Source organism: Vipera ursinii (genome assembly GCF_947247035.1).
Source record: "Vipera ursinii genome assembly, chromosome: 10".
NCBI classification, from domain to species: domain Eukaryota; kingdom Metazoa; phylum Chordata; class Lepidosauria; order Squamata; family Viperidae; genus Vipera; species Vipera ursinii.
This window is the reverse complement of record NC_139520.1, coordinates 2702919-2730275: the sequence shown is the minus strand read 5'-3', so window position 1 is coordinate 2730275 and position 27357 is coordinate 2702919. Positions and strand designations below refer to the sequence as shown.

At 48.3% G+C, this 27357-nt stretch overlaps 1 protein-coding gene across 1 annotated transcript; it reads left to right on the top strand.

Annotated features, from left to right (window-relative positions):
• The first annotated feature begins 3516 nt into the window (after window positions 1-3516).
• On the top strand, window positions 3517-27153 carry KATNB1 (katanin regulatory subunit B1). The gene is made up of 20 exons (XM_083370623.1): window positions 3517-3582; window positions 3873-4063; window positions 4840-4970; window positions 9209-9326; window positions 10392-10492; window positions 11110-11151; window positions 14302-14385; window positions 14515-14630; window positions 16318-16389; window positions 16553-16703; window positions 16982-17169; window positions 17271-17401; window positions 18348-18398; window positions 19074-19150; window positions 19360-19479; window positions 20627-20776; window positions 22885-22961; window positions 23443-23517; window positions 25406-25522; window positions 26398-27153. Exons 2-20 carry the CDS (start codon window positions 4024-4026, stop codon window positions 26528-26530), a joined length of 1974 nt encoding a protein of 657 aa, XP_083226749.1. The 5' UTR covers window positions 3517-3582; window positions 3873-4023; the 3' UTR covers window positions 26531-27153.
• The last annotated feature ends 204 nt before the right edge of the window (window positions 27154-27357 follow it).

Sequence of the window (27357 nt, the reverse complement as noted above, 5' to 3'; positions counted from 1 at the left end):
CTGAAAAATATGATTATAAAAGCCCAATCCACTGCAAAACCACTCAAAGAAAAATAGGAAATCCAAGAAGAAACCAAAGACAAAAAGGATAAGTACAGAAAATGGAAAGAGGGACACAGCTAAAGCAGAATACCAAAAAAATAGCCCAAACTTGCAGTGATGGGGGCTACAGCGCTTCGGCTGTAACCCGCTGATCCTGGGGCCACTTAGCAAGCAGCATGTTTTCCGCAAGTGAGCTGGGCAAGAGCCCAGGATCAGCGTGTGCAGCTACAGCTGAGCTGCGCTTCTGCGCTCAGAGCGCGGCTTCTGAGTGCAGGCGGGACAGCTTCTGAGCGCCAAGCGCGAGCGGCTTCTAAGTGCCGAGCGGCTTTTGAGAACCAAGCGGCTTCTGAGTGCCCCGCGTGGGTGGCTTCTGAGCGCGGTTGGCTTCTGAGCGCAGTGGACCAATTTGATATGTTCTTCCATGGTTTCGGTGTAAATAAGGATGTCATCAAGATAAACCAAAACTCCATTGTATAAATGATCATATAGCATTTATTGATTGCATAAACACAGCTGGGGGCCCTTGCAGTCCAAAAGGCATCGCTTTAAATTGGAAGCTCCCCAAAGGGCAATTAAAGGCGGTTTTCCACTTGTCCCCCTCCTTAATCCGGATCCGGTAATAAGCCTCTCTTAAATCTAGCTTGGTAAACTTTTCCTTTAGCCAGGTGGGCTAACATGTCATTCATCAGAGGGAGGGGGTACATATTTTGTATACGGACCGCATTCAGTTCTTTAAAATCCACGCACAATCTAAGAGATCCATCTTTCTTTTTCTTGAATAGCATGGGAGCAGCCACGTGTGATTTGGCTGGCTGAAACCCTGAGCTAAGTTTTTTATCAATGTATTCTTTCAGTTCTGTCACCTGTCTGGGCGTCATAGAGTACATCTTTCATTTTGGGACCTTGGCACTGAGCAGAATTTCAATAGCAGAGTCTGTAGCTCGGTGTGTGTGTGTGGGGGGGAGGGAGGATGTCATTCCTTTTCACTGAATGCTTCCGCTAAATCACAGTACTCAGTGGAGACAAGTTGAACCCCCGGCTTTTCAGCTACCCTTTAGGGTTTCATGGGGCTCCCCTTGAATCTCGCTGATGGCCAGTGTCTTTATCAGCAGTGGCAGGTGGGAGGGGTCCGGTCCCTAGTCTTAACTTCCACATTCCCTCCTCCCACCAGATGTTGGGATGCCTTTTATCAAGCCATGCTAGTCCTAAAATTACTGCTTCAGTCATCTTCATAACCACAAAATGGATAATTTGCAGAGTTTGTCTCCCAGTTGATATCTGGATAGTTGAAGTCTCCCATTACTACTGTGGTATGCTTCCTACATACATTTGTTCACTGGTTGGCAAAGAGTTCCATCTATTTCTTCTGATTGGTAAGCAACTATATAAGCAACTACGTTCCCTAATGATAATTTGGCAGGCTTTTTATACAACGCCCAGTCCCTAGTCTTGGGAGCAGCCAATGTCCTTGGTTCCCACAGGATAAAAGATTATTTTGACTAGCAAAGCACCTGGGCAACACCCCTCCCTTTGTTCTATGTGCCAACCTAGAATGAGAAGGAAAATGGCTGCAGTTATGCTCATTTTTAGAGCTGACAGAGTTTAAAAGAAGAAAAGATTGCAAAACTCATTTTTCTCCAGAAAGGGATGGAACTAAAATGGAAACATTCAGAAATATTCAAAGCAGAAAACTTGCTTTTTTTATCCCACATGGTCTTTCACATTTGAATCTGAAGTTATGTAACTTGCAAGCATTCATAGTTGGGAGAACAAGAGTTACCACTCTCTTCAAAAATGAAAAACACAGATTCAGCCAAATATGTAGATCATCTATTGATAAAACATAATTGACAAAATGTGTCAATTTTATGGAACATTCTAGACCAGCCACAACACAAAGAAACCAGTGAAGAGATTGTTCATAACTGCTTGAAAAAATACAGCTGATTACTAGGAAGCATGGATTTGCCTAGAAGTAAGCCTTATTTTCTCCCAGATAAACAGATGGGAAACATGACCAGTAGAGCTCATTCTAATTGATAGTTAGGCAACGTTACAACAATCTTGCAAGTCCGAAAGCACAAATCTTCCACCCTTGATTTCTACTGACTGTAAAGTTAGCCAAGATCCTTTCTGAGTTTCTTTGTGTGCTTGGAGACCAGGATTGTGCCTGCCATTCTTGGTCCTCCTACTCGGCTCTAAATTTGACATAATTTTTAAGTTGTCTTAACTTTGAACAGTCACTGAAACAGTAAGCAAGACTATCTGTACATCTTAAGCTAGTTTCTTCTGCAAATCCAATTTGTGTTGACATTGTTGAGTGGGTTTTCAGAATGTAAAAAAAGCTTCCCCAGTGATCATGAAATTAAGAGAAGACACATTGCCCGCATCGCATCTACAGTTTACTGCTACGTATCAGTTAACTTGTTGGGATTTATGCATTTATCAAATTTATATGGCCACACATCTCACACAAAGTGATTCTGGGTAGCATGCAATAAAGTCAAAAATTAAAACATACAAAACCAGTTCAAAACAAGCATTCTCATCTTTAACCTGTTTTCCCATCTCCTGCCATTAAACTGGACTGTTAGCAACTCACAACGAACGTATATGGTAGAAATAAAAATCATAAAATGCCTTTTTTAAAAAAAACACACAGGGTCCCCTATCGGCATAATCTCCAACGCTTCAGTTTTTAGCAGCTCTCAGAAGGCGAATCGTCGCCTCAGCAAGAGGGGAAGAGCGGACGTTGACCAAAGAGCCCCGGGAGCCGCGGAGCGTCGGCTGGAGTTGGAGCTCTCCGAAAAGGTCCCTGTGAGTTTCAGCCGTCCTCTCTCGCTGGCCGGAGAGGGCAGCTCCGGGGCTCCGTCCGCCTCCCGCAGGGCTGGCCGGGCGCCTGCTTGACGAAGGGCTCCAGGCTGCATCGCGCCGCGGCGCTTTCTCGACGGAGAGGCGCCCGGCCGAGCGCTCCGACCCGGCGGGGACCGGTGGGTGAGCCCGGGCGAGGCCCAGCTCCTCTTCCGCGGCTGCCGGGGAGGCGGCTCCGGCCGGCGGATGCCCTCGAGGGTCCGCCGGATCGCCCCCCCCCCCCCGATCCCGTCGGGGCTGCGCGCGGCCGAGGCGGCTCTTCTTCCGGCGGATGCGCGCGTGAGGCGCCGCCAAAGACGCAACGTCGGGCAACGACCGCTCGCTCAAGCCCCTCCCACTTGAGGCTCTTCCGTCTACAGCCCCGCCCCTTTCGGCCAAACCAACCCTGCGCCTTGGCGGCTCTACTTTTCTTAAGTCTACGGGACTCACAGCCCTTTCTCGCGCTCTTCCATCTCGTAGTGATTGGTCAACGTCTCCGGGAAAGGCGGCCCTCGCGTTGATTGGCGAGCCGACAAGCCAAAGAGACGGCCAGATAGCCCTGCCAGGGAGGGGGCACTCGGGCGCGGTCCGTTGCCAGGGCGTCGGTTGCCGGGCAGCGGCCAATCGGGGCGCGGGATGGGCAGAGGGCGCCTGGAGCCGTTCCCCGCAGAAGCGCGGCGAGTCGGCCAGGTGGGTGTTCGGCCGGCTTGCGGGCCGCGGCTCTCCCGCTCGCGGCTCTCCGGGGGTTGCCGCGCCGCCGGGTGTGAGGGCGGCCCGGGCCAGGCCGCCGCATCCGCGAGCTGGTGGGCTCGGCGCGGGTTTCGGCCGCAGCCACGGAAGGAAGACGGCGGCCGGCGCTGCCCGCGCTCCGGGAGAGATCGGCCTAGGGAGCGGCGGGCCTTTCCTCGGCGGGGCTTCGAGCTGGGGTCGCCGGGCTGCCCTCCCGGCTGATCGCCGCCGCCTCCTCCTCCTCCTCGCAGAGCGGCCTCCGCGCGCCCGGAAGGAAGAGCGAGGCGCCGCCACGGATGTTTCCCCGCTAGCGAAGCCGCCGCAGCTCCCTCGGAAGCCGGAGCCGGGGGGCTCGGTCCCCGCGCTGCCGCAGAAGGCCGCGGTCAGGACGGGGCAGCGGCCATGGCGGCGGCCGTGGCCACCAAGACGGCCTGGAAGCTGCGTGAGTAGAGCTCCCCCTTGGGCGGCTTGTCTCCGCTGCCCGTTCCCCGCGGCCTGGCCGGGGACCTGCGGGGCGCCTCCTTCCGGGAGAGAGCCGGGCGCGGGGAGAGGGAGGCCGGAACGGCTCGGGCAGAGAGAGCTGTCCGGCTGCCTTTGGCTGCTGCCGGAAGCCCGGAAAGATGCCGCAGCTCTGAGGTTTCCACAGCCTTCGCGAAGCTCTTCGGGCCGCACTCGGTGCTCTCTTCCTGATGCGGCAGGGGTAGGCAACCTCGGCTCTTTCAGGACTCGTGGACTTCAACTCCCAGAATTCCTGAGTCAGCTATGCTATGCTATGCTGACTCAAGAATTCTGGGAGTTGAAGTCCACGAGTCCTGAAAGAGCCGAGGTTGCCTACCCCTGTGATAGGGCAAAGAGCAGTAAAGAAAGAAGCTCCTGCTCGTCCAGAAATCGGTGGAGAAAAAGTTTAGCAGAGGCCGCGGATTTTAGAGAGCCTGACCTGACTAGCCTGGAATTCAGGGATTGCCCAAGTGCACCAAGGCAATATTGGCTTCTTCTCTTGTCTGAGACACCAACCACAGGCAATGAATATCGCAGGGCGGCTTAATCTCAAGTCAATGTGCTGCGATATTATGTTTAACTATAAGCAGGTATAAAATCTGCAGATAAGCTGATCATAAGTAAACGTGATCGCTAACTGCCTACTTTGTGTGTGACGGTCAGGGAGAGAGATGAACTAATGAAATAAGCTAATTACTTTCACTTGCTTTTTTTATGTAGAGGAAATCATTGCCCACAGCAGCAATGTTTCTTCCCTTGTCTTGGGCAAAAGCTCAGGCCGGCTCCTGGCAACTGGTGGAGATGATTGTCGAGTTAATATTTGGTCAGTTAACAAGCCCAACTGCATTATGGTAAGATTTGGTTAACTGCTTTGTGGTAATAGCAGAGATGAGCCAGGGAAAAAGAAGTTCTCTATTTGTCTTTAACAGCCTGATCCTCCTTTTCTTCATCCAGAACGAATGAGGGGAGGAGTCCTTGTCTCTTGTGTGTTGCTGGTTGTGGGCTCATCTGACTGTTTAGGTGCTATGTTGGGCAATCTCATGTGGTATCTCCCCCCCCCAAGACCGTGTGTGAAAGAAGTTTCTAACAACCTGTACTGCTGTCAGAACCTACTTCAGCCACATCTTAAGAAAGCAGAACTCTTGGAGACAGTTTCTTCCAACCAGGAACTTTTACTAAGAAATAGGAGATAGCAGGCATAATAGACAGAATTTGCCCCCAAGCTAACCCCACCCCACAGTTCATCCGGGCAGTTCCAGACATAAGGGGTAAACAAAAATAAATTTTATTAGGGGGGAAAAAAGACATGAGGAACCCTCCATTTTTATTTTAATGCTCATTGTTAAGAAAGAAGGTAACTTGCAGAGCTGCCCAATTCCGCAGGAGTGCATGTGTTTGTTTTCAAACCGCTTGGCAGCTACGAAGCCCATGTAGTTTCCTAGGCAAGATTTTTGGCAGTAGCTTGCAATTGCCTTTCTAGCACTAAGGCAGTGATTGGTCCAAAGCTACCCAGATGACTTATATCTAAAGCAAAGACTAGAACTCGCAGTCTCCCGGCTTCTCATTCAACACATTTATCATTGCAGTGATTTGGTTCTCTTTCAACACAGACACAAAACGTAGCTTATTACTTGGCTAAAAACAGAAAGGGAAAAATTCCCAAAGATGTATGTTACCCTTCTGGTAAACCACAAGGTAGTGGTTGTACAGGCTACCTTGACAATCTTTTGGCAATTTAACCAAACACTTAGCAGATGCCCCTCTCTTCTTCCAGTAAACTCAGCAAAGTAACTCTTTTGCTGACATAGCATGTTTGTAAAAATACCAATCTCCAGCAGTATGTGAGTTGTGCTTTTCCATGGTCACACCCTAGCATTTTAGTCTTGTGGTTGGGCAACCTGCAGCACACTGAGTGTGATAAGGGGGTTCTTCCCAGTGTTTGGCCCAGCTGACTCACGATAACAGTGGGAAGGGATGGCATGCTTACGCTGCTTAAAGGAGAGGCTTGGTAAAATGCCGTGTGCTTCTTGTTCATAACAGCACTTGTTCCTTTAGGCACAGACCTTCTTGCCTCTTCCCAAGTTAACATGCCATAAATGCAAACCGAGCAACATACTTCTACACAAACGTCAAAAGTATATTTGGGTAGCATTAAATGCTGGCAGAATATTTCTGGCTAATGGTATTTTGCAGTCCAGTATTTAAGGAAAATTACTGACAGTTTTTAATTTTAGTACTACAAAGGCTGTGATTACAATCACCCAGCCACAGTGGCTTTCCTAGCAAACCATAACTCTAAACACTGCAAACCCAGTTGAAATTTCATCTAAGAAAGTTATATTGCATCACAAACAGAGGGAAGTTGTTAAGCAGCTTCTCTATACCTGGGAATCTGAACACAGTCAGTGCACGGTAAGTTTGGCTTGCCAATATTTCAGCTTCAGATTGAGGCTAGGGTGGTGACCTCCCAATCTCACTTTTACAGCACAAAACTCCCAAGGTTTCTGGGGCTGATCTGGAGAACCTCCCCACTCCCCAAAGGGGCCAGTAACTTTTGTCCTCTTAAGGGAAAACATGCACGGCTTCTAGAAGTTGACACACTTTTCCAGAGCATTAATATCCAAGGTATTGGACGTGACAAGGAAAAAGGGGTCATGTTGGGGGCCATGCACGATTAAATCAGCCACCATTGTAAGAGTAGCATATTATTTAGAGATAAAGTCATATATAAAATCTCTGTACCAAAGTGAAAATAAAGTAGCATTACTCCACAAATGAAGATTATCTAATTTCCAGAGCAAACTTCACAACTGTGGTGATTGCACATTATCAGATGGTCATTCCCAAGGGTTTTTTTATTGGAAATATTTAATGATTAATTTTAGCAAGGCGTACTCCAAACGTGTATTCTTTACACTGGATTTAAAAAGTCTACGTACCCCTGTTAAAATGCCAAGTTTTTGAGATGTAAAAAAATCAAATGAACACGAATCATTTCAAATTTTTCCCATCTTTAGGATAGCATATAAATTGTACAACTCAATTGAAAAACAAACTGAAATCTTTCAGTGGGGAAAAATAACAATAAAAAACTGACAGTAATGTGGTTGCATAAAGATGCACGTCCTTAAACTGATACTTTGCTGAAGCAGCTTTTGATTTTATGACAGCATTCATTCTTTTGTGGTAGGAACCTATTGGGGATCTTTGCCCACTCTTCCTTACAAAAGTACTCCAAAGGGGCACAGGAGATGCCCCCCAAATTGTGAGGGTATCTCCTGTGCACAGTCCTTTTCAGATCACTCCACAGATTTTCCATTGGATTCAGATCCAGGCTCTGGCTGGGTCATTCCAAAATTTTGATCTTCTGGGAAGCCATTGTTTTGTTGATTTGGAGGTTATGCTTTGGGTCATTGTTCTCCTGCTGAAAGATGAACTTCCTCTTTAGCATTTTAGCAAAAGGTGTGTAGATTTTCTATATCCACTGTATATGCCAGCACAGCACCCAACCCCTTATTTCCTTCTGGCTCAAAGAAATGGATCTATTTTCCGTTGGATGGCATTTGTCTCCTTGCTACCACAGATGTCCCTGGAGCCGAAGAGCTGTGGATACTCTTTTTAACAGTGCAGAGAGAGATTCTGTCTTTCCATGAAGAGAATTCAGAGGCAGAAATAGCAGTTGGTCAATAGGAAAAAATAATTCATTTTGCAGTAATCCTTGAAACTTTTCCACAAAAAATCAGGAAGTGTTTATTGTTTAATAAAACTACTGTGTTTCCTTAAAAATAAGCCCTACTTCAGAGCCCATCCACTCCATCCCACTGTCTGGTTGCTCGCGGTCACAACACGGCAGCAGAGTGCGCGTTGCACCAGTGCCGCCACCACGAGTTGAGGCAAGGCAGATGGGGGGAATGAAGCTGCCCCACACGCCCTGCACCTGTTTACCTCAGGGCCCCCGCGGTCAGGCCACCCACTCCCCACCACTTGCTTCGCCTTGCGCCAGCGGCGCCAACAGCAGCCCTTTGGGAGCCGGGGGGGGGGAGTGACGGCGAAAGGCCTCTGAAGACTGTGCTGCCGTGACTCCAGCCGCAGGCAGAGCCCTAAAAGGGGACGAAGAAAGCCCCTCCGGTGGCAGATGCGGCTGTCACTCCCCCCGGCTCCAAAATGGCGAGCAGGCGTGGAGAAGGAGGCAGTGGCTGTCGCCTTGCAGGGCAAAGTGGGGGCGGACGGGACCAAAGAAAGCCCTCCCAGTGGCTAACGCGGCTGTTGCACAGCAACGGCTGAGGCCTTTCACTGTCACTCCCCCCTGACTCCAAAACGGCAGAGGAGGGCCGGGTAAGAGGACCGAGCCTCCCCCACCATCCTCCCTAGCATGGCAGTGCAAGGGAAGAGGCAGCCGGGCAGCCGGTCATTGAACGAGTGGGGGGAAGTCACCAGTGGGGAGTGGCCTAATTGCGGGGGCCCTGAGGTAAGCGGGTGCAGGGCGTGTGGGGCACCTCCTCCACCCCCACCTGCCACCTTGTGGCGGCAACACCGGTGCAACGCGCACTCAGCTGTCCTGTTGCAACCAGGCAAGTGGGCAGGCTCCTGGTGGACAGGGCTGCTGTTGGTGCTGCCGCCGCAAGGTGAAGCAAGTAGCAGGGTGAGGGGGGCCTGGCTGCAGGGGCCCTCAGGTAAGCAGGTGCAGGGTGCATGGGGCAGCTCCCCTCCCCCCGACTCGCCTCAACTTCTGGCGGGTGGCATCGGTGCAACATGCACTGTGCAGCCCAGTTGCGACCGCAAGCAACCAGACGGATGGAGTGGGCAGGCGGCCACAGAATAAGACATCCCTGAAAATAAGCTCTAATGGGTATCTTGGTCCCCCCAAAATATAAGACCTAGTCTTATTTTTGGGGAAATACGGTAGCAAATTGACAAAATTAACTTTTGCATCATTTTGACCTGTCTTGCACCAAAAGACAAAATAAAGCCTGTCACAAAAATCTTTTTATGTGCTGCTGCTGCTCAGATCCTTGTTTCATGACCAACTTAATTGTGGCTGGTACCCTCCCTTCAGTTGGCTGACTCTCGTTCTTTTCATCTTGATCAGAGTCTAACCGGTCACACAACACCAGTGGAGAGCGTGAAGATTAATACAAATGAAGAGCTCATTGTTGCAGGATCTCAGTCTGGCTCCATTCGGATCTGGGACTTGGAAGCTGCCAAAAGTAGGTTTGAAAGACATTCCGGCACCTTCCCTTGACTAGCTGGCCTGTAGATGCCAGGGAACCAGGTTTTGCTCTGAGAGTCAGAAGGACTTTAGTCTTTCAGATAAAAGTCTGTCGTTGATCTTGGCCTGTTCTGTATGAGAACTGGATTTCTTTTCTGGCCACACAGTAGCTTTGCCTTAAGAAATCATAATGTGAGAAAAGCACGCTTAGGTTTTCCATTTCACAGAGATATTTATTGAAACTGATATTATTGGTGATATTATTTAGAATTAAATCTTAATTAAAAGTGCCATTATTAAGAGAACTGGTTCTCTTTCAAGCAATAGAGAAAAGTTACGTAGTACATAGATAAGGATCTCATTTGATAAATATTTATAGTATAGACCCATAATTCAGCGCTTAAAAGGGGGACGTGGAGTCAGGGACGATTGTGCCCACCAGACTGGCTCCCCCGCAGGCCAGGCAGTTTCTTGCCAGCCCCCCCCCCAAGGATGTCTAGGCAGAAGTATTGCTCTTGTGGAGTGAAAACGTTGGCACTGCTTACAGTCGCAGCAACCAGCCGCTGAAGTGGGTTTGCTTTCCTCACGGTTTGCCTCCATGCTGGTGGGAGAAAGCAGACTCCGGAGCCTGGTGGAAGAGAACGGCTTCTGCAACTGTAAAATCATTTCAGTATTTGACTGTTGCCTGCTAGGTTTGATTAGCCAGTTGGCTAAGGAGTTGGAGCTGTAGGTTTCCATCGCTAATCTCTTAAATGAAGTAAGTCCTGTTTGTGTGGCATTCAGTTTGGTTTTGCACACAATATGTGGCCTCCTGTAACAAGTTTATAAAGATTTAATATCCTTCTCCATTGATTTCTTCTGTTATAGAAAAATGATCCTAATCTGGGATACAGATTCACCTTTAAAAAACTGAATTTTGATTTAACTTTATAATAAATTATTTTTAAAATAAAACTTAATAAAACACAAAATTATACCAGCCATGGTATCTTACATGCATTTATCACTGGCAGAATAACGTCTTTTTAAATCATAATTTTCTTTCCCTGAATTTCCTCTTCAGTCCTCCGTACACTAATGGGCCATAAAGCAAATATCTGCAGCCTTGATTTCCATCCTTACGGAGGCTTTGTAGCTTCAGGGTCCATGGACACCAACATCAAGGTAAGGCCAATACATTTGTCTCTCTCTCTCTCTCTCTGCGCGGTCTTGCAGAATGATGATGAATGTTGTGGCGGGCAGAAGCAGATGTAACAAATTAATGGTTAGTATACTCAAGTAGCTGCTTGCAGCTCTTGTTTTTTGTGTGTCCTTTTCCTTTTGCCACTTCTGAATTTCAGTCAGTTTCTTGGTTGTCCTATTGTAGTCTTTATTTCTTCCTGAAACGAAGATGGGGAAGAATTTTGCTACTTTCAGCGATCTGAAAGACAGGAATCTGCATAACCCTGAGCAAAGGATACTTTCTTCCAACATGGTGGTAGCCGTCCATTCGTAGAAGCCACAGCCAGATCTGTGCACCATTATCGAAAGTCAGGAGGAGGAGGAGGAGGAGGAGGAGGAGGAGGAGGAGGAGGAGGAGAGGAATGAAGAAAGTTCCATAAAAAAGGGGAGAGATGCTTCTTAGCGTGCACCAAATATCCCTTTCAAATTCTACTACCTCCATGCTCCGAAAGAGTTACTCTGTCCCAAGTCAGAAGTTGGGACGACTTAATGTTAAGGCAAACCTTGATTGATTAGGACAGTTTTGTTTTTTAAAAGATGGTATTTTTTCTTTCATGCAGCTTTGGGATGTAAGAAAAAAAAGTTGTGTCTTCAGGTATAAGGTAAGAAGAAAAATTTGCTCTATTTCACCTAGTATCATGAAGCCCATTTGTGCAATGCATAACGTTTACTGGGACAATTTGAAAAGCTTTATGGATCTGGAAAGATCAATATACTTGTACTCTAATAAAGAGAAAACAAAATACTAATCCATCTTCCTGTAAGATAAAGTATTCTGTTTTAATTGCACTTATAAGCAATTTTTTCCTGATTTTTTTACTGTGTTGGACACATTTTTGGAGGTGTAAATGCTAGTCGATGACAGTAACAAAGATTAGATTTGATTTGGGCCCAAAAAGCTAGAAATTATATCTTTTTAATTTTATGTTTTCCAAAAATAAAATATAAATGCAAAATTTAAAAACAAAAACAAAAATTACAGACAAAATAAAAGTGAATACAAATATAAAATTAACAACAAACATATAGCCTCCAACCTAGTTGAATGCATTTGATACCTGTATCTCACACAATCTAGTAGGTTCGCTCCCTTGCATTGTGGGTCTACAAATAGTTATCGATTTTTCATCTATACTTATTACATTAATATTTTATATCACATTCTCTTAACAAAGATCTCAAATATACAAATCTATTGTCTATCAAGCAAATCAACCCTATATCTGTTCACTATAAAAAGGCCATTAACCGTTACCTCCCCAATATATTAACCTTCAGAGCTGACTGTTAATAGTCCATTGTTATATTTAACTCAACAGAAACTCACAAATGGCTTCTAGTCTCTCATAAAATTACCCAAACGATTGTCTCTAATCAACACAGTTAATTCCCCATCTTTGCCATTCAGTCAGTTTCAAAATCCATTCTTCCACTGTCAGTGTTCCTTTTTCTTTCCAATATTTGACTTACAGTCATCACCATATATAAAAATAATGCTCCAAATTGGTTTTCTGTCAATTTATCCATAATACCTAGAAAAAGGGTTCAGATTCTGTTAATATCTGCATTTTAAGTATTTTCGGCATACTGTTATTTATCCAGTAAGTTATACAAGATCACCACATGTGATAAAATGTACCTGGAGTTTGACTACCCATTCCATTATATAGGTAATCCTCAACTTACAGCCGTTTCTTTAGTGACCATTCAAAGTTACAATGGCACTGAAAAATGTGACTTATGACCATTTTTCATAGTTATGACCTTTGCAGCTTCCCCATAATCATGTGATCAGAATTTGGATGCTTGGCAGCTCATTCATATTTATGACCGTTGCTGTGCCCCAGGGATCACGCGATCCCCTTTGGTGACCTTTTGACAAGCCAGGTCAAGGCGGAAAGCAGTTTCACTTAACAACCATGTAACTAACTTAACACTGGCAGTGATTTACTTAACAAATGTGGCAAGGAAAGTTGTAAAATGAGGCAAAACTCACCTAACACGTTTCACTTAATGACAAATTTTGGGCTTAATTGTTGCCAATCTGTCTGGGATCAAATACCATTAGTACATAATCTTATAAAGTTTTCTTTCAAACTGTAATTCAAAGTAAACTTTAAACCATTAATCCACATATTGTCTCATTGATCTAATATGTTATAACCAAAGTTTTTCACCCATTTTACCATACAGTTTTTAACATAGTCAACTTTCAACTTCATCCTAAGTAATATTTTATAAAACTATATTTTAAGTATTAGCTCAACAATGTCTATGGAGAAAGTCGGTTGTTAGCTCTCTGAGGTGACAATTAGCCACAGGCACACTTCACTGCAGGCCCACCACAGCCAACCCGCCATGGGCATTCATCCTTGGCTGGCTGCCCACAGGCGCTCCTCCCCTGCCAGTGGTCCTCTGTGCATCCTGATCCTGGGCAATTTGCCAAGTCCCTCCGGCTCGGCTTCCTGAAGTGGCAACTGGAAAGGTTGGGGCAGGGAACTGTGCCCAGTGGGAAGGCAGAGGCCTACCCTTTGACGGGTGGATTGGCTGCCAGGACACGCAACTACTTGTGCCGTGCGGTGAATTAGCAAGGGGCAAATATCCCTCAACAAGTCGCCGGGACAAGAGTGTGGGAGAACAGTGCTGGCAGAGGGCCTGCCAAGGCTGAATGCCAATGATGGTTCGGCTGCAGCGGGGAGCCCGCAGTGAAGTGGAGGCAGCCATGTGCCCACCATAATTGTCCTATTCCATCTCTGAGAGTCGTTGAGGCTACCGGAGGCTTTGTCTGTACTACCCTCAGGGTCACCCCTCTGAATGGACCCAGTTCCAAGAAGGTTTCACACCCGTTTGCCCTCTGATTCAGGCGAGCCGGAGGGTACAGATATACCCCGAAATGGCCTCAACCATTCCCAGAAACCTAACAACCAAACTAGACCAGATTGACCACAAAGAATATAAATCCTTCTATTCCCCGCCAGTCAGTTAGAACTGAAGGAGCTTCTTGGATGACAAGCAAAATGTTTTCAAAGAGAGCAAATAAAGCTCCAAGAAAGTCTTGTTAACTTTTGAAAAGCACCTGTGGGATATTAGTTTAGAATAAATCTGGCGCAGGACGGTCTATATGGCTTTCAAATATGTTTCAGTGAGAGTCACTTAATGTGCTAATATTTTCTTTTTACATTAATTGACGCTGTTCAGATTTAATGCTAAATTGATAGCAGAACAAAAAACAGATGTTACATCTTTTTCCGGATCACGTAGCAACTGTTCTAAGGCAAAGCACAGATATAATGTGTGGCCACCCATGTGAGTTGTAGCCACGATGGTCTGGGACAAGCCAGTGGTTGTCCCATTGACCAAGAACTCCTAGTTGCCTCAAAACTCTACCACAGCCCCCCCCCACTTCCCCTCCAGCCTACTGTGAAATCCAGAGGCCGGGGAAGGGGACAGAATTGGGCAATGGAAGTAGTTTTGCAGACCTTGGCCTGGGGTGTTTACACACTTGTGTGTTGTTGAGGGACGCCTGTGGCCCCTCCCCTCCTTCGGTCTCCTTTCTGCCTTAGTTGACACACGCATACTGGGACTTTCTCTGGGGTGTGTCATCCTAGGGGATGCCTTTGGGCAGGAGCGTCTCTCAGCCCAACCCCTCTCCTTGGGCCGCAGTTATCTAAGGAGGGGAGAAGCCAGTGTTCTGAATGTGGCCTCGAACTCTGGAAGGAAAGGCAGGATGCAAGCCCGCTTTCACTTTGCAGGGCCACACAGGAGCCGTTCGGTGTCTCCGCTTCAGTCCGGATGGGAAGTGGCTGGCGTCTTCCTCTGATGACCACACGGTGAAGGTAGACGTGCCCCGTGGCTCCCTCCTCTCCCCCTCCCTCCGTTCGATAGCAGCCTGGGCCATGGAACAGCTTAGCTGAAATCTGTTAGCACTCTGGCAAGAAAAGCTTTTGTGGTTCTTTCCGGCCTAGTTGTGGGACCTGGCTGCTGGCAAGATCATGTTCGAGTTCGCAGGACACTCAGGACCAGTCAACGTCATTGAGTTCCACCCCAACGAGTACCTTTTGGCCTCGGGGAGCTCCGACAGGTAAAATTAGCTCTCGCTGGGGCTGGAGATGGTGCGTCAAGAAACCAGTGGAAGATGTGCCGAGGGCTTGTTAGAATACATCACCAGCCCTCGTGGTGTGGCATGCAGGCTTTGAATTGTTGTTGACGTTGTGCGTGGAAGACGTTCCTGCTTTTAGTCTGGAAGCTGGTGCTTCAGAAGAAAGTCAGGATTTGCCCTCTGAGTTCCCCATAATATTTTCCATAGTGTTGAAGCCTCCATGAAGCTCCTGAGAGATGTTACATCTGGTCCTGGAGCTGGTCTCCTCTTTGTGCTGAAACCAAGCCTGCCTTCCTTCCCTACTGCGAAAACGTAGACTCCCTCAACAGCTCTCCGTGCTCAATAACTGCTTGGCATAAACAGAGGTGTTGATGTTTAACTGGCCTGCCAAGTTATCAGTGCGTAGTTGTGGTCTCCTAAAGCAGAGTTCCCCAACGTTTCCGGCTTTGCTGAAGGCCATGTTGAGGGGGGGAGAAGGGGATGGTTCCGTGTGAGTGGTGGGCAAGCAGGCATGCAGCTCCATTTGTACAAGCAACAGGCATGCAATGGAGCTCATGCACTCACTGCTTGCGCAAGTGGGGATGTGCACAAGAACCTGCCCACCACTTCTGCTCCCTGGTTCGAACAGCTCAAGGCGGGCCACGACCTGGGGATTGGGGACCCCTGCTCTGAAGGATTCAGCTGTCTGGATACTTCTTGGCCCAGACCTAGCAAAATGAGGAAGAGAAGGCAGCAATATGGTGGCCCTTCCTTTGTTGGCCACTGTGCGTGCCAAGTGATTGCTTGTAGAGCTGGCACTGGCCCAGCAGTCAGCAAAGCTTGTCTTCCCGTGTTTAGCCTGCTGCTCTTCTCCAGAGCCTTTGGCCTCTCCAGAATCTTAGTCGTGAGTTGCGTGCCGTAGAAGTCTTGTCTTCTGCCCTCTTTTGCCTACTGGCTTTCCTCCCGAGTTGTGTAAATTGGCTATGACTTTATTTTTTTTCATGGATTGCAAATAAAACAGGATTATATGCTTCCGTGTATCCAAGTAATTTGTTGAGACAATTTATTTTGCTGATTGTGCATTTATTTTTTCAAAGCATTTGTATTAGCCTGTATTTCTTAGACAATATCTGCTATCTTCTTTCTCTGGCTCAAAACCAAAGGTTTCACTCTAGGTATGTTTTCCTGATTTTATTAGCATTATTGTATTTTTGGATATACTGTACCATATTTTCTGATTTTCTGATGCACAGATACACACATAGTGTAGTATTTTTTTAAAAGCCAGGATTCCTTATAAACTTCCTCAAAGATTCTTTCATTAAAAAAATATTAGCCTGGATTTAAAAAGGAAACATACTCCAGCCTGTTGATGGGAGGGGATAAGCGCAGACCTTCACTAGGCAAAGGAGAAGGCAAAAAAGCTGTTTGAAGTGCCCCCCCCCACCCAAAAGATCCACGCTCTTTCGCGCTTCACCCTGGATCACAGAGTCTGCCTGAGGAGAGGTGGGTCAGTTTTCCTCACTTTAGGGATTTGAGCAAGTGGCTGCTTGCCTTAATAGCCCAGGAGTAGAGAGAAGAGACGTAAGAGGAGCTGGCCCGGCTGCTGGTTTGGCTGGAAGCAAAGGGTGACGAAGGAAGGTGGGATTGGAAAGACTTCCGGCATCTTTGCTTTTCTGTTTTCATGTAGGACAGTCAGATTCTGGGACCTGGAGAAGTTCCATACGGTGAGCTGCATTGAGGAAGAGGCCACACCTGTAAGGTAAGAGGCAACAGGTGTTTGTCAGCAGGAATGGCAGTGATTTGTTAGTTCAGGGGATTCCGCCCATTCAGGCCTCTAGCTGGCCAATTTTAGGCTTTCCTTCAAATTTGGGGGCCATGTCAGGTGGAATGGCACTCTTGTTGTTGCCTCTCCTCTCCTGCAGGTGTGTTCTTTTCAACCCTGATGGCTGCTGCTTGTATGCCGGCAGCCAGGATGCCCTGCGCGTATATGGCTGGGAGCCCGAGCGATGCTTTGAAGTGGTTTTGGTGAATTGGGGCAAAGTGGCTGATTTGTCTATCTGTAACAATCAGTTGGTGAGTGAAGGCCTGCAGAGTCAGCTTTTCTGACTGATTCTGGCTCAGAGTGGTTGCGCTGCCCCTTCAAGGGGGCCGGGGCGGGAATGGCAGGGCTCTGCTCACCTTGTGGCTTGCCAGGGAGCTTCCCTTCCCTCTCGTGGCCAACCTGGCCCAAAGCCCCAGTTCTCCTCCACGGAGCTTTGAGGAAGGGCAGCCAACCTGATGCAGCACAGAATCTTTTTCTAGATGGTCCTTGCAAACACCTAATAATCTAAGAATATGGATTCTTTCTTTAGATTGGCGTTTCTTTTAGCCAAAGCACCGTTTCATCATACGTTGTGGACCTCAGCAAAATCACAAAATGTGGGTCTGGACTCCATGGACTGATCAGAGATGACAGGCCACTGAGTCCGCCCCCATCTCTGGGCTCCTCCCTACGGCGCATCTACGAAAGGCCAACAACCACCTGCAGCAAGCCCCAGAGGTAGGGGAGGGGGGCTTTGGGGAGGACGGGTGAGCAGAGGCTTCGGGGGGGAGGGGGGAGGCTCAGCTTACCGGTCCCTATCTCTGTCTCTCACGCCTCAGAATGAAACACAACTCGGAGAGTGAGAGGCGCAGTCCAAGCAGTGAGGATGACAGGGAAGAAAGGGAATCCACTGCAGAGATCCAGAACTTGGAGGATTACAAAGAGATATTCCAGCCAAAGAACTCTATCAGTGAGTTGGGTGTGTTAAGGAATTTGTTGTGCAGAGGTCTCCTTGTGCTACCAAAGAGTTGCACAGACAAGGAATGGTACTGAGAGCAGTAAGAGTCACACACAGGAGTACACTGAGTTGTAAAAGCCAAAAGTATTTTACTTTGAGGTGGTGTAAAAACAAAAATGCACAGTCAAAAATAAACAGTCCAAGTCATAAACAATAGCAACAGTCCAAGGAGTAATCCAAACTACAAAGTCTTCTTACCGGTCCAGAGGTCAATACACAGTTCAGGTTTACAACAGTAGTAAACCAACAGCAGAGCAAAAACAGTAATAGTAGAGAGCAGTGAATTCAGAGAGAGAAGCTACGTTACTAGCTTCCTCTTATGGCCATGAGAACACTTACACACCCATTGGCCTATTAACAACTTAAAGACATAGCATTATGGTTAATATATTTTCAACCCAACATTGTAGGCTAACACCATATGCCTAACAGGGTGAACATTCTTGGGTTGCTTTGGCTTGGTGTTGGGCAAAATCTACGCATAAATCTTTCCAGTGCGTATAGCCTCAGCTTCATGAAGCTGTTAAGAATGCACGTTCCGTCCAACTGTATGGCTGCTTCGTAAACTCTTGCCCCAGAGGCTTCCAAGAGGCCATCTTGTGTCTCCAGGTTGTGGCAAAAGAGCTGACCCAGCAGTTATTCTGATGGTGAGAGAGGTCGTTAGCCAAGGTTTTACTGCTCCTCACTGCACTAGCCAGCAAGGAGCTGGAGCCTTTGTTGCTGAGCTGCTCGTGTACAGGGTCTGAGGAATCTCTCCGGTGACCCGAAAGTGGGAAGAGCCCCTCAGAGACATTAAGGGCAGGAGTCAAGCTGCAGAAATCCAGAATAAGGCCGCTTCTTCTGTAACTTTAGGAAAAAGGAAAACATTTCAGTTGAAGTTGGGCTTTTGTCTTTATAGCACGAACTCCCCCCAGCAAGAGCGAGCCTTTCCCTGCACCTCCAGAAGACGGTGAGTTCAGGGCGCCCAGAAGGGCCTTTGTGAGATTCTCCTGGGTGGGAATACTGGGTGGGGTCTGACCTTGGGTCCTCCTTGCAGTCAATGGAAATAATAGGGGGGGGGCAGTTTGGTTCTTTCCTCCCAAGATGCCCAGAGGGGGGTCAGTTCAGGGTTGTCCAGGACAAAGCGGAACAGCGGCTCGGCCTTCGGAGACGCCTGGGAGCAGCGGGGCTCTCAGGGAAGGAGCCAAGCAGGACCGCTGCCCGGCAGCTCCGGCCTGGCTTCCACAGCAATTCGGAGGGGGGGGCACCTGCCTGCCTGGCTGCAGCCCTCGATGATGGTCTCTGTGCTGGGATTTTGCTCCAGGAGTCAGTTGCATCTCCCTTGGAAGCTGCTCATCCCAGGGACCACCGTCCTGTTTTGCGGGACTGAATTCCACAATACGCCGTGTGCTCTGTGAAGAAATACCTAAGGATTGGGCTGAATGAAAACTTCTCACCTGCTTTTATCAGGCAGTGCATGATTTTATGTGCTTTTGTCAAGCCGAGTTTTATGCACCGCCTTAAGAAAGTTCAAACACTGGGACTTTTCTCCAGAGCCCTTGGGCCCACCTTCTGCCCAGCAACATTGGGGGTTTTGTTGTTGTTTTGGCCCCTCCCAAGAGACCCTTTCCCCCTCTCCCTCCAGAGGCAACGCTTGCGAAAGAAGTCTCGCGGGCTGGCCAAGCAGGAGATGCCGAGTCCCCGTTGCCAGGCCAGGAGGGGGTAAGTGCCTTGCCGCCTGGTTCTCCGGATCAGGGCTGCTCATTCGGGGGCGGAGGCAGCCTCCATCGGCATCCTGCATGGAAGCTGTGAGTTGCTTCTCCCTCCCTCCCTCCCTCCCTCCCTCCCTCCCTCCCTCCCTCTCTCTCTCTCTCCTTCTCTCTCTTTTTGCCTGGAAACCGGTGTGACCAGCCTGTCCTTCCCTACAACAGACAGAGCCTATTCAGAGGCAGCCTGTAGCAGCCTCAACCCCAATAACCCGAGTGGAGCCCTTGGTGATTCCAGCTGCCAGGAATGAGCCTATTGGGCTGAAGGCCTCTGACTTCCTGCCGGTACGTTTCTTGCTTGCCAAATAAGAGAAGAAATGGTTGGTCAGCAGCTAAGTTAGGGAGCAGGTTTTGATTTGACCAAAGGCCGAATATTCTTTAGGGTGTGAACAGTAAACTATTAGCACTAAAATAAGTGTAACAGTAGGAAGGGATACAGTGGCTCAGTGGGTTAGGAGGCTGAGCTTGTCGATCAGAAGGTCGGCAGTTTGGCGGGTCGAATCCCGAGTGCCGCGTAACAGAGTGAGCACCTGTTACTCGTCCCAGCTTCTGCCAACCTAGCAGTTCGAAAGCACGTAAAAATGCAAGTAGAAAAATAGGGACCACTACAGTGGGAAGGTAACAGTGTTCCGTGCGCCTTTGGCGTCTAGTCATGCCGGCCATATGACCACGGAGACGTCCTCGGACAAGCGCTGGCTCTTCGGCTTTGAAGCGGAGATGAGCACCGGCCCCTAGAGTGGGAAACGACTAGCACGCGTGTGCGGGGGAACCTTTAAGTGTAACAGTAAAATATTAGTATTTAGAAAGCAACGGATGGAAACTAGAAATCAAACCTAGAAATAAGGAAAAATTTCCTGATAGTGAGGACAATCAATCAGGGGAACACCTTCCCCACAGAAGTTGTGGGTGCTCCATCGCTGGAGCTCTTCGAGAAGAGACTGGACAGCCACTTGCCTGAAACATTCTAGGGTTTCTTGCCTAAGCAGGGGGCTGGACTAGAAGACCTCCAAGGTCCCTTCCAAGCTCTATTCTTCAGAGAATGGGTGGAAGAAGGAGGCAACTTTGTGATCTGGAACAGCATCTATGCTTAAGAATGTCTTTTTTAAAAACAGTATATTTTTTGGGTAGTGTTTTTATTTATACTGATCACCAGGAGGCAGGACTTGACTTGATTTGTCCTGCTTTGCGACCCCCTCAGAGATATCTTTCTATGGGATTCAGGTAACAGGACAGATTTTTTTTCACTCTGTCAGTTCGCACAGTCCTCAATAATTGCTTTGTTCCTAAGCAACAATCCTGTTACCTACAAAGAAGAAGCTAAACTCAGATGCATCTTTAGGTTATGACTCTTAGGGAGGAAAGTCCTTTGCAAGCATTCACGATCACCTCCCATCCCGCTTGGTCTGTTTCCCTTTTGCCTCTGCACTTGCAGGCCGTGAAGAACCAGGGCCTAACGGAAATCGTAGACGAGGAGGCCCTGTCCCAGATCCGGAAGGGCCATGAGACCATGTGCGTGGTGCTGACCAGTCGCCATAAGAATTTGGACACCGTGAGAGCTGTGTGGAGCACTGGGGACATCAAGGCAAGCTTGGATGAGGGCGTTTGAGGCTGGGTGGGTGCTTTTGGTTTTTATGACCTGGGTCTTAGGCTCTTGCCGCTGTGCACCTTCATACAAGACTCCATTGACTCCAGCATCCTATCTCTAGACGGGTTAATTTCCCCTTTATTATTTATTTATTTAGTGTATGGCATACAACGTCAGGGAAACCTACACATGCTAGACCAGAGGCCCCCAAACTTTTGGGCAGCAGGGACCGCTCCTGTGGAGATTTCTCCGCGGACCAGAGAGGGCCTGGTTTCGTGTGCTGCCTGCATCCCGCGGATGGGGCTTTGCTTGTTTGTGCAGCCCGGTTGCTGGCATGCTATGGCCTGGTGCTGATCCAAGGACCGGGGGTTGGGGACCCCTGTGCTAGACACACAACGCAGTCCTGACAGCCTAAATTGCTGGTTCATTCTGTTCAGTGCTTACGTGCCTATCCTTGGTGCTCCGCAGTGAGCAAACTAGCTTTACAGCAGCTGACTTGTGGCGCTCAGGTTGATGGCTCTTCCGGGCTCCTCCGCCAGTCTCACCTCACTTCCCCTCGTGTCGCGATGCCTCAGGTCCGGCCAAGTCCAGCGCCGGCTTCCGCTCTCCACACACACAAACGCAGCTAGGTTCTTCCCACAGAAGTGGTACCCATTTGTCTACTCACAATATTGTGTGATTTCAAACTGCTGGGTGGGCAGGAGCCAGCGGTCAAATGACGAGCTCACTCCGTCTCACGAGCCGGGATTCAAGCGCCAAAAGGCAGACCATTTCTGGCTGGCAGGTCCAGAATCATTAAGCCTCCTCATTGGGCTGGTAACATAAACACCTGTTTTGATAATAATGGGATATAACTGACACCAACTAGTTATACATTACGGTTGGTTGATTGAACAAGAACTCACATTTTTTCCAGAAGCAATACAATTTCAGGATTCCTAAAATTTTAATCACTCCTGTTTGTTATGGTGCTCATCTTGAGAGGAAGATACCTCTCTATGGATGTGGTCTTTTGGGTGAGCTGAGACCCCCGAGGAGTTAGGTTTTTCTGCCTAATCCTAAGATCCTGGGTTATTCCACAGTTGTGCCTTTGGTGGGAAGCAGATACCCTCCTGCTCCCACTGAGTGCCTCAGTTCTTCTGTTGCCACAGGAGAGAACCACCTTCGTTGGAGCATTTTTCACTTGTTTCTTCTGTAATCACCAAAGAATTTAACATTTCATTTCAATTTCTTCTCTGACTATAATTATTTGGTTACCATTTCTTGTTTCATTGGGCCTTTACACCAAAGATGCATGTCCTAGTTTTGCTTTTGAGCTGTTGTGCCAGGATTGGAACAAAGGTACTTGGCATATTGCCACAGAGGGAGCTCGGTCCCAGAAAAAGTCAACGTGTGTATTTTCTGGAACTTACAGACCCCTGGATGATCACTGAGGCTAAGCAAGCTGACATTCAGCCTCTTGGCATTCAGAGTTTGGAAATCATTGATCTGCTCGATATTGTCTCTGGTCTGGTGACCCATATGAATCTCGGAATTGGCTTATGGGAGTGGCTCTTGGCCTTCCTACCTCAGTAGCAGGATTTACTGGGTGAGTCCGGTCTGCCGAAAAGAGCAGAACGTTGTCATGCAAGTGACTAACTTTCCTTTTCAACAGAAGAGACTCTCTATCACTCAGGGTCGAAATATGCGGCCGTTGGTGTTTTCTGAGCTTGTTTGTTTTCTTGCAGATGTTTCATTACCAAGTTAGGTAACAGTATCAGTGCTTGAAGGGGCTGGGGTTTGTTCTCATTTTACATACAAAATACTCTCATTTATTTAAGATGAGAGCAAATCCCACTCCCTTCTGGCACCGATGTTGCCTAGTTCGATAGAGAAATGTATGCAAGAAAACAGCCAAGCTCAGAGAGCACCAGGGACCCCACAGCTTCTCTTCTACTTGACCAAATAGATGCCGTTGATCTCCAGAAGCAAATCCGTCAGAGGGTGAAGGATGCTGGCACTTGTGGTTCAACAACTGGAGTCACACTACTCTCTGTTCCCACCTGCCACCAACCTACTGAGCTTCCTTGTCGTAACCCTATTGCACCATTGTGGTTTCTCCTCAGACTTCAGTGGACTCTGCTGTGGCCATCAATGACCTCTCAGTGATTGTTGACCTTCTGAACATTGTAAACCAAAAGGCGTAAGTCTCCGTCTGCTTTTCTTCCACGGGGAGAGAGTTGCTTGGACTGGCTGGGTGCTGATGCCTGAATCTGGGTTCTTTTCATTTACTGCCTGCAAACCCTGGAGGTTTCAGAGAATTTACTGGCGTTTAGCTGAGCTGGTTTAGTGAGAGGTGTGATTGCTCCCTTGGCACGTAAGGTGCTCTGGACCTCACAGGCTCTCCTGGGGACCCAAATATTCTCCTTGTCCTGTCTGGAGGGACACAGGGGGCCCTGGGTGGTTCAGGGCACAGAATGCTATTCTGGGGCTGATCTTGAAGCCACTGCAGGCTTTCATTTCTGGTGGGAATATAATCTGCAGTCTGAGTGATTGGCACCATCCACCTCACCTTCTGCTGACTTTGGCTGTCCTCTGCTTCAGCCAAGGTTTTGCAGTCTCTGCCTGAGGATTCAAGAACTGAAGGATGCCGTAGTCCAGTATAACTTCTCTCCTTTTTCCAGATCTCTTTGGAAACTCGATCTGTGCACGGTTGTCTTGCCACAAATAGAAAAACTTCTGCAAAGCAAATATGAGAGGTAACTCTTTCTTCTGGCTATAAGCTTTCCATAAGCTCCTTGTGCTGTGTTGTGGTTGCTAAAATAGCAGTGCTGGGTCAGGTCAAGCCAGGGTCCTGGGGATGTGCCTTAACAAGCCTAACTTGTCTGAGGAGAGGCAGGCTTGCTGCTCGGGGGCCAAGGTGAGAGACAGCACTGAGCATGGTGAAGCTTTACATCGGGGGTCCCCAAAGCCCAGTCCGTGGACCAGCACTGAGCCACCTCATGCCAGAAACTGGGCCGTGCAAGCAAGCAAAGCCCCATCTGTGGGATGCATGTGGCACACAAAACCAGGCCCCCTCCGGTCCGCAGAAAAACCTCTCTCCACGGAACCGGTCCCTGGTGCACAAACGGTTGGGAACCTCTGCTTTACATCATCCAGATAAATAAAGTGTGGAAGGGCCAGTCCCTCACCTCGCAAAGGGAGCCGGGCTGCTTAATCCTTTAATGGCCTCTTTTCTGCCACACAGCTTTCCTCTCCTCCAGATCAGGGGCCCTCTGGAGCCTGAGGTGTGCCTGCTTTGCCCTTGACTCTCCCCACATGACTCTCCCCTTCGTTTCCTCTGGGGGAGTTCTTTGCTGTCCGCACCGTTGCCAGATGCCCACCAGTGTGGCTTTTCAGCTCTTTGTGCCAGATAATTCCCAGGGACGTTGACTTGGCTTTGATTGGGTTTATTAGTTAGAGATTGCAGACTGGAAAGGAGGCTGCAGATGCCTTAATGCCAGCAGACAGGGAAGGCCTGATTGCTTTCCAGTTCCTCTGAGGATTGTTTCATGGCCTTATTTTTCCCCGTAAGCTTTTGGTGAAAGATTTTGTTAAAAGCTTTCTGCAAATCAAGACAGTTTTTGCAGATGCTCAGCCAGAACAAGGAGCCCTTTTTCAGAATGATGCTGGATGCATATGTGTAGGTTACTTCATAACTACAAAGTTTCAACTGGAAAACTGTAAGATCTTAGACCAAGCTAAGTCCAAAAACCTGGGACGTGTGGCATTGAGACAAATCAGTCATCAGTAGACACAAAGACAAACCAGATTTACACTCAAAAGACACAATTGAAAATGCTAAGAAGGAAACAAAATAGCAATAGCACTTAGACTTATATACCGCTTCACAGTGCTTTACAGCCCTCTAAGCAGTTTAGAGTCAGCATCTTGCCTCCAACAATCGGGGTCCTCATTTTACCGACCTCGGAAGGGTGGAAGGCTGAGTCAAGCTTGGGCCAGTGAGGATCGAACTCTTGGCAGTGGGAATGCAGAGTCAACCTCCTAACCACTGCACCACCACAGTTCAGCAAACACCAAAAAGATCAGAACACATCTTCTCCAGCAGCCCAAACCCAGATAAGCAGGGATTTATACCAATCTACTAAGGAGAAAACCACACACACTTCAGTACTAACAGGGCAAGCTATTGTATATAATCAGGGAGCACACTCCACACTCACCCACACTGATGATGTTCCCTAGTTGAGTCATGAAAGATCTGCACATGAACAACCCAGCTCAGGGAGCACCAAGGACTCCACAGTTACCACTATTCGTTAAAAACACTTTCAAGAAAGCTCCATCTCATTTGTTCTCTTTGTGTCTAAGAGTTTTGTGTCAAAAGCTCCAGGCGCTGCCCTTGACAGCAGAGGGGCCGCCCGTTTGCAGTCCAGATGCTGAGCAAGTACTCACTGGGTAACTCTTGAGGGAAGAACTGGGCAATACTCTAGAGATGCTGAAAGGAGGTCTTCCTGCCAAGCCTTTGAAAGAGGACCAAAACTCTCGGGATTCCATTTCTTTTCTTTCTCCACCTGTTTATCCTTTGGGGATGGGTTAGGGTTTTGAAACCGTTTCTTCTCCACAGTTCTCTCTCTCTTGTGCCAGTTATGTTCAGACAGGCTGTGCGTCCCTGAAGCTAATTCTGCAAAGGTTTCTGCCCCTGATTACGGACATCCTCACCGCACCCCCGTCAGTGGGAGTGGACATCTCCCGAGAAGAGAGGTAACATGTCTTCACGTCTCTTCTACCAGGCTTCTGCACTTGTGATGCTGTGAACCAGTTGTGACCTTCAGTAATTCTGCCCCTCTCGTAACATAAGGGAATTCCAGATTTAGACTAGAAATGTCGGGACTTGCACATGCATGTTCCACTCTACCTAATGGGATCCAAAGATGTTCTGCCAAGGTTGATTCAAGGCTTCTGATGGTGTCAAGTTCTTATTTGCTCCCTCCCCGCCCCCGAGTCAGAAATCAAGATACTTCCACAGCTTCTTTCCCAAGATATATCTAAAAAGAACGAGATGGGTTTCTAAAGCCCCAGATTGTTTTGCCCCTTGAGAATCCGATTTGCCTCCCAGGTTCAAAGACAGAAATGTTCTTAGTTTCTCCCTCGTGTTCCTGGTGTGCAGAGGTAATGAGGAGCCTGTTCTCTTAACTCATAAAAGAGGAATTTCCAGACGGTTGGATGTGAAGCTCCACCAGGCTCGACAGGCAGTTCCAAGTGGCTCATGTGCTCACATGTTCTTTCGCCTTTGGTGAATCCTTGCTCCCTCGTTACCCGTTAAGGCACTAAACATTTAGAGAGCAGAGTCACCATAAAGGGACTCCAGCCTTCTGCTTGCTCGTTGGTCTCAGGATTAGGTCACTGCAGGACCTTTGGGGTGAGGAGGGGTCGTCTTCAAGAGGACCTGCAGGTTCACCTGACATTGCCAGCCCCTCGTACGCATACACACACACACTTTTCCTGATTGAATGATTTCAATACCATTACTTCATTGATTCTGTGCTCTGACAGTGCATTATAAAAATAAGTAAAATAGTATTTGAGCCCTCCCGAGTGGTGCACCCTTTTGCCAGCTGCTTTTCTTCTTGACCCAGGCTCCAGAAGTGCCACGTGTGCTACAAACAACTGAAAGCCATCAGCACTTTCATCAAGAACCGGTCTGGCCTCAGTGGCCGTCACGGCAGTGCCTTCCGGGAGCTGCACCTCCTAATGGCCGTCCTGGAGTGACCGCTGCGGCCAGGGAGTCTTTGCTGCTTTGCCCTCCAGCTCCCGCCGGCTCTGGAGATGCTGCCAGGGGACTGTCTCCCCGCGGCCTTCCGGAGGCAGCTCCTCTGCACTGCACCCAGGCCAGTGCCTTACAGGAGACCTTTCAAAGCAGACTTTCCTGCTGTGGCGCCGCTGACCTTCCTGCACCCGTCCAGCTGAGGACACCCAGCCCGATCCCCTTCTGGCCAAAGGCTTCCATTGCTCAGCACCTCCTTTTCCTGCCTGCCGATCAGGGTGGTAAACTCCTGACGTGTGTCCAGCTCTCCAGCCATCTTGAGTTCTGGGGGACCGGTCTAGGGCGGCTGGTATCCATGACGCGGCTGCACCAGGACTTTTCCGTTTGCCTTTCGGGCTGCAGAACCTGAGCCAGTTTTTTCTGGTAACAAATGGAGCCGTCACTGGCTCTTCCCCCCCCCCACTCCGTGAAAATTGTCTCAGTACTGGGGAACAGAATGGACTTTCCCTGCATTGCTGGAGCCAGCTGGTCGTACAATTGTAACTTATGACAAATTTTATTAAATGTTTGTAACTGGAACTCTGTGTGGCTACATTCTGCAGAATAAACCCTCTTCCTTTATAACTGATGCTGGTTAGATGCTCTTACTTAGCTCAAGATCAAATAGCAGTGACGTTTTTTTAGCTGCAAATCTTTTGAAATCTCTCCATGGAAAGCTTGACATGAGTCAGAGGCTGAGCTTGTGGTTCTCTTAAATTGGGTTCCCAACCGGGGGTGCTTGCGAGACCAGGGGGTGCGAAAACTTGGGTTTTCAAAATTATAGTGTATATGC

What these genes read in the sequence shown, in the direction of transcription:
- KATNB1 (XM_083370623.1), top strand. Translation starts at nt 4,024, where the DNA reads ATGGCGGCGGCCGTGGCCACCAAGACGGCCTGGAAGCTGC. An exon ending in GGACTTGGAAGCTGCCAAAA is followed by an intron (nt 9,327 to 10,391) that starts GTAGGTTTGAAA and finishes TTTCCTCTTCAG; the next exon opens with TCCTCCGTACACTAATGGGC. An exon ending in GCCTCGGGGAGCTCCGACAG is followed by an intron (nt 14,631 to 16,317) that starts GTAAAATTAGCT and finishes GTTTTCATGTAG; the next exon opens with GACAGTCAGATTCTGGGACC.